General features: G+C 46.8%; 1 protein-coding gene across 1 annotated transcript in view; it reads right to left on the reverse strand.

Moving 5' to 3' along the window:
* Positions 1-284: 284 nt before the first annotated feature.
* Positions 285-7,034, reverse strand: part of PRPF18 (pre-mRNA processing factor 18) — a 14,022-nt gene continuing 7,272 nt past the window's right edge. Inside the window, exons 6-10 of the mRNA XM_010136887.1 lie at positions 5,738-5,806; positions 4,509-4,649; positions 3,963-4,034; positions 2,600-2,755; positions 285-408 (exon numbers count right to left, since the gene is read on the reverse strand). Coding sequence (XP_010135189.1) covers positions 328-408; positions 2,600-2,755; positions 3,963-4,034; positions 4,509-4,649; positions 5,738-5,806 — 519 coding nt within the window. The 3' untranslated portion in view covers positions 285-327. The remainder of the gene's footprint in view (positions 409-2,599; positions 2,756-3,962; positions 4,035-4,508; positions 4,650-5,737; positions 5,807-7,034) is intronic.

Consider the following 7,034-nt stretch of genomic DNA (forward strand, 5'->3'; position numbering starts at 1 on the left):
CAGCCTGCACAGCTCCCCCAGTGACCAACTGAAATAAAAGCAAGGGTCACGGTCACTGTCCCCTGGTCACTGTCCTGGTCACAACGCCCTTCACGCCCACCCCACCCCCCGCTGTCTGTCGGATGTGTTCAGCATAAAGTGTAGATTTAAAAGAAATCCGAAGAGAAGGGGGTTGTAAGAAGGGAGCTGTAGGAAATCTGCTGCTGTACGCTTCTCGGCAGAGCCCAGCCCAGCTTCCTGCCGGCGTTAAAGCGCCACCTCTGCCTCTTCAGTCCTCCCTGGGTCTTGAGATCGAGACGCGAGTCCCGCCAGGGACATGGCGGAGCCTCACAGCGCGTTGTACTCCACGCACTTGGAGGGGTCTGTGGGGAAGTGCTTCTGGCAGATGGTCATGAGCCTCTTCAGCCCCTGGGAATTAACAAAACAAGGACAACTCTGTAAAAAAACCACGGCTGTCAACAAACCGAACAGTCCACAGTACGTCTGAGCTCAACGAGAATCCCAAATGGCCACTGTTTTGGGGTTGGCTTTTGTATTTGGTTGCTTTTCCCATTTCTAAGTTGTATGAACTTTTCTGCTGTCTCCAGTCAGAGCAGTCTGTGGCGTAACCGAAGCGACCGCAGGTTCAGTCATGAGAGATCCAGAGGGGAAGGTCACAGTAAAGCTTTCATCCCTCCTCACCCCCAGGGGAGAAAACGATACCACCACAATAAGAGATATGCAAAATAAACCTGAATATTAAAGTAATTTGATAAAGCAAAAATCCATTTCCAACACCAAAACAAGCTGCAGAGCGAAGAAAAGACCCAAACAATTTCTCGGGAGGAGAGGTGTCGTTCCTCCCCATGGCGGCAGCACACCTGACCCACACCGCGGAGGCAAACTGAAGCGGTAATCAAGGAGGAAAGCTCTTACTCATCAGTTCTTTCAAGGCATCGACCGCCAAAACCCAACATGACAGAAAACCTCTGATTATTTTCTTTCAAGTCACGCATAAGAGTGGAACAAAGAAGAAAGCGAACGGCTGGGGCGATGGCGTGATTTAGCAGTGACAGTGTGCTGGCAGCATCACACGCCTGTCCTTAGACACTTGTCGTGGAAGACGGCTCCTCGCTGAAGGGAAAAATGATTCAACGGGATGCTCTGGCCTTTTGGATGCGGGCACGTAAATCAGAAACATGTCAGCTTGATGCAGCTGCTGGGAGCGCAGATAACACTGCACGCTCCAGTTTGAGCCAGACTAGCTAAGTTAGACTTGACAGTTAAAACCAACACGGAGAACATACACGTTTACAGCCAATTCTCTCCTGGCGCTGTGGTCAGTTGTGCCATTTGGAAGCACAGATAGGAAACTCATACTGGGAGACGAACAGGACGGTTCCCTTGACCCACAGATGTAACCTCAAAAGCAGGTGAGGGACAAACTGGGGAATTCATCTACACCGTGTTTTCCAAAGGGTGAGCCAAGAGAGACCAGAGCCGAGATCTTCTGCTGGGAGAGTGACAAACGGACACAGACGGCCAGTTATTCACCCAGGCTGGGGAAGCAGCGTTATGGCCATGCCGAGGCCAACAACAATCTTCTTCAGAGACCAAGCTCCTTTTTTAACACAGACTAACAACAAAACCGTTTGGTCTGAGCTGCTTCACCCATTAAATACTTCCAAGCAAGTGCCACACTAACCGGAGCCTCTCTCCGAAGAAGCCTGCTCCACATGCCAATTGTCACCTGACAAAAGAATTGGTCAAATTTACTTTGTTGGCTCTCTGCATGCCCAGAGCTCCCTCTGACTTCACGATGATGGTTTCAGAGGTTATGATATTAAAACCTACAGCTGAAGAGAAACGCGTAGCCCCAACACAATCCACTTGCAGACATCTGCAGAAGTAGAAAAGCAACAGGAGTCCCTCTGCCGCAGCAGCAAGATGCTGCCAGAAGCTCTGAGCACCACGATGCTGCTCTGGAGGCTTCAGAGTTAAACCCAAAGGTCTTTAACTCAATGAAACTGCAACTGGCAAGAGGCAAATACATTTAGCAATACAAGGGGAGAAGACTTGTTTCCTCAGACCAATGCACCCAGTAGGCTGAAACACCAGAGGAGAAAACATCACTGCTATTAATTCCACAAGCAGCAGAAGTTCATGACATGAGTATGAACAGGCACGGGAGGACCTGAACATGGAATTCTGAGCCTGCACTGGTAAAGAAACACCTCGGAAAAAAGAACACATTTATCTAGTTGCAGAAATAGTCAGAAGGACTCTGAGTCATGGTATGAAATTCCACACGTGGCGTTAAATCCATGAGTTAAGCAGTGAATGACCTCAGGAGCATAAAGCCTATCTTCACAGCTGCCGTGGTGTTCCTACAGGATCACAACAGTTAAGACGTAGAAAAAGCCATTAGACTCCTTGTTCCTAGCCCAGCACTGAAGAGCCCTCAGGTCCAGGAGGAGCTACCTCCTGGAGCTACCAAACGAAGGCAACCAACCCTTTCGAGGACCTTTCTGCCACATCCCCTGTAACTGTGAAACCAGAGTTTCCCAAAGATCCCCCACCTTCAAAAGCCAATCAGTTGGATTTCCAAAGCTAACGTTACCTGAATGTACTTCCTTTGAGTCTCATCGTTGAGGACGTGGGCTACGTGCTTGGAGAAGATCTTTTCACGACCCGTTCGCGCGTGGATGCCAACCATAGTGACTCCGATAGGCCAGGGAGCGTTTCCAATAGCCATCTGCAGATAGGCATCGTTCGCCTGAGGGAACACAGCGCACCAACGCGCAGCAGAACAGAGAGCACATCAGAAAGCAGAGCATTTCGGCACTGCCAGAAACACCACCAACCCCACCGATTCCCCGAGTCAGGTTCCTCTGCACAATATTAACCAATTTTACAAGACAGCTTCCTAACACCATTCACATTTATGCTGAACACGGCAGCAAGGACTATGGGCTCCACCCGTGGAACGAGGAAAGGAAGCAGTGGATAAGGCAGTCTAACGTGGATTAAAACTGAATTTCACCCAAAGCAAGCACCTCTGGGAGAGGAGCGCAGCTGATGAACCCAGGAGACAGACCACATTCCCGCTCAGTCCCCGCTTTGGTTGGGAAGGCATCGGAAAGGCGATGTCAACACGATGATGACAACCAAAAGAAAAAAATAAAGCCCCCAAACAAACCCCCACTATCACACATCTCACACTTTCAGTTCTATTGTCAATTGATTTAGATGAAACTCGCCTCAGGCCATCTAAAGTTTTTTCAGCAACAAAAGCAGCTCTACTTGCTTACTTGACAAATTACCCCGAGGCCTCACAAGAATAGTAAGAAATACTAGAAATTGCGAGGCAAAACACAGCTCCATTTCCTCTGCATACACAAGCTGCTTAAGCAAATGCTCTCGGTATTTGAGTTCCACTTCTGGAAGCAGCTGCAAACAAAGCCTAACACTGCCTTTGATCTTGTGTGCCAAAGGACTTCTGCCTCCTGCAGCAAGCAGACTTTGGCCAAAAAACTTTTTATTATCCTACCTCAACTTTACCAGGCCACCTAATGTGAGAACAGACAAAGAAAGGGACAGTGTCTCACACGGAATAACTCAGTCCACCTCAATTAACTGCTAATTAATTAACCAACACCCTATTACTATTAATTCAATACCTTCGTTTAACCTTACAATACCAGGTTTCTCATACAGGATTCCTCGGCAACTTAACGCAACCATCTCTTTGTGCTTGCAAAGCCCTGCAGATTCACCTCAAAAGATCCTCTGAAGGGCTGTGGATCAAACGCTACCTGGAGCCTCACCTGTAACAGCCATTTTTCATTTTGTTTGAATCTATGTTGTCTGTATTTCCAACTATGTAACCTCCACATGAAAAAAAATGGGAATGCTGAAGTAATAAACTCCGTCTATTAGAAGCAGACAGCCTGACCACGCCAGAAGAGAGCACACAAACGTACCTTCACGTATTCTCTTTGCAACATGAATTTAATAATATCTGTTATTGATTCTTTGATGTCTGCAGGAAGTGTCTACAGGAGAAAAAGGAAAAAAAAAAGAAAAAAGGCATATTTACTTCAGAATAGCAGCTCAGGAAAATCACCTACTCAGCATTTCTGCAGAGTTTAGCACCTGCCCTACCTTGAGGACTTTTCCAAAGGAACACGTTGTTTAGATGGAGGATCTGAAGCAAGAGAGGTTAAGTGGTTACACCTAGCAGCTAGTGGCAAGATGCAGAAGACAATCCCAATTCTCTGTGATGTTTGCAACCCAGTGAACGGGTGATGCATTAAGCAACACCTGGAAAAGCGGTGGATAGGCAGAAGAATGCACTGATCAAAACGAAATAAAAATGGGCTCTAGGCCAGGAACACTGACCGACTCACTCATCCTCTCTGCTCCCGTGAAGACAACGTCACCCTAGGAAAGGGCAGGAACCACTGGATGCTTTGAAAGCAGAAGTTAAATCAAGTCTTACAGGACAGTGACATTTAAAAGCGATTCACCCTTTTCCGAAGTTTTCTGAAGAGCGGCCTCAGGTACGATTCTGTCTGCTTTTGAGTGGCACTGTTCAGCTTCCCCTGGACTCCCCGCTTCACGTAGTCTTCTCTGGCATTCAGCTCCTTAGCCCAGACTCCAAGGAGAAACTGGTGGAGGAAGCAGCAAACTTATGTCACAGTGCCATCTAGTGCCACCGCGCCAAAACCGATGGGAACAGCGTTAAAGCCAGGAAGGAAAACCGAGGGGTTTAGAGAAATCCGAACTACGGTGCCAAGAAGCCTCTTTCATAAAGAGAGGCAAGGAGGGGTAGGAACAACCCTCCTATCAGAAGAACATGTGTGCGAGGTGGGAGCATGTATCAAAAGATGCATTCCAAAAGCTCCAAGGAAACACCAGGGCAGGTCCCAGTGCTGGGAGGGACGGGCGTAGAGGAGAAGGGCAGAAATCTAAGGAGAATGCTGATGTTCCAGGATAACTCTAGAGAAGAAGCCTAAGGAACACTAAGACCACAGTGAAAATTCGACATGCCAGAAGGCGAACATGTCAGATGTACCTTCTCTCCACCTGGAAAAGAGTTTTTGAGCTTTGCCTGACCTCCCAGCCCAAACAGTACTGAAATGCCGATGCACCTGATACACACAAAGGAAAGTTCCGACCCTTGCTGTGACTTCCAATCACCACAGTAGTTACACAGGGACCGGCTGACTCAAACAAGAGGCAACACAGGCTTCTTGCCAGGAAATAAGGAAACAATCTTCTACTATCCACTTGAACCTGTTTCCTCAGCAAAGCCAGTGGACTTCCTTTTAAATTCTCTTATTTCACACAACAGCACCAGGTGACGCTTCTTTTCAGCTTCCTGGGGAAGGGAGGCAGGGATCCCTCGGAAGTTTTTAATGCCACAGGAGTACACAGAGGCAACTACATACAACTGCCACAATTACCACACGGAAATCAAAACCATGTTTGTTTCGTCTAGAAAAGCAGGACCAGATTTTGAAGAACGCTGCTCTCTCTCAGCAGACCTCTTTCTCAGGTCTAGCAGAAGTCACTGTTGTGACTAACCGAGGCTGTGCAGCGCCAAGCATCTAAAAAGACTCACATTTTAAGCACAATGTGTGAGTTCTTCCTCTCCCAGCAGCTGAAACCGTCCCTTCTATTCATGAAATGTATCTGCACAGTAGTAAAGAACTAGACTCAGCTACAGACTAACTGATCCGTTAGAGTTTGTTACCTTCAGGAACTTCGTTATGATGTCCATATCATAGTGATCATCACCTCGCCCCAGGGATTCTCCCAAAGCCTGAAACAGCACAAGAAAGGCAGTTGTTTCCACACCGTCTAGAAGACTGCCAGCACCACCACCACAGCGGAGCACAATTCCCTGCATGAACTTCACCAGTAACCCAAACCACCAGTCAGGAAATGGAGTGAACCAGCTATACGTGCTCCTGATGTTCGTTAACCCATTAAAACCATCTAAGTCAAAAAGCCAACGCGATTATTTCTGATGAGTCAATGGAACATCACTAGCCGCTGTCCGACAGCGCTGTACGGAGGGGAACTGTGGGTGCACGGCATTTTTTGAGATCCCCAAAGCCATCATTAACCTCATTAATTTGTTAAGCTATTTCCATTCTCTGATGTACTGGGACTTTTTACCACTTTATTTAATTGTAACTGTGAAATAGAGGGAACAAATCTAAAAAAAACCCCCCAAGAACTTCCCACAACGCCCCCTCCCCCCAGCAGTATGCTCCAATACTGCAGCTTCCTGCCGAAACTGTTACTACAGCATTTTTAGAAGCACTTTCCTGTAGGTACAGTTGGATTTATAATCTATTTCCACTGTCCTCACATTTCCAGAGCAAGTTTTATTTTTAAAATCTAGATTTGAAACTTGATTCGGTATAAGCCTTTATGCTCAAGGGAACGCAGTCAAAGCATAAAATTAAGACTGCAGTGTTTTCAAACTAGCCAGGAAGAGATTGCTTTCATAGCTCGAACCAAGCCTGCCCTGCTACCCCAAAACAGAGGTATTTTAAGTACTAACTGATCGATGAAGTGCAGCCTCGTTACAGTGGTGCCCATTCTGGTACCACCGTTATTTCAAAGCAGAACCCCTGGTCCTCTAACAAAAAACCCGAAGACTCTCTCCTAATAGTAATGTATTCATTTAAGCTTTCAGTTATAAATCAGGTTATTTCTTAAACACACTTTTGGAGGGATATTCTGAAGATTAACTCCTGCAAAGGGTTTGAAGGTGAAGGGTAAAAGTCTCCAGCTCACATTAACGTGCTTTTCCACACACCACCCTAAACCAGCAGGTGCTGAATGCCTCTCACGGCACTCCCTGCTCACTCACACAAACTCTGTGCTATTCTTTCAGACCATAGCAGCCGTTAGCACTGAAGTTCCTGGGTGACATCTCTGCACTTCTTGTATTTCCTATGATCTGCCTATTTCTGATGTCCCTTTTTTTTTTTTTTTTTTTTTCCTGGTTGTTTTTTTTTTAACAATTCTGTGTGTAT

This window comes from Buceros rhinoceros, unplaced genomic scaffold, assembly GCF_000710305.1.
Source record: "Buceros rhinoceros silvestris isolate BGI_N320 unplaced genomic scaffold, ASM71030v1 scaffold11880, whole genome shotgun sequence".
Lineage (NCBI taxonomy): Eukaryota > Metazoa > Chordata > Aves > Bucerotiformes > Bucerotidae > Buceros > Buceros rhinoceros.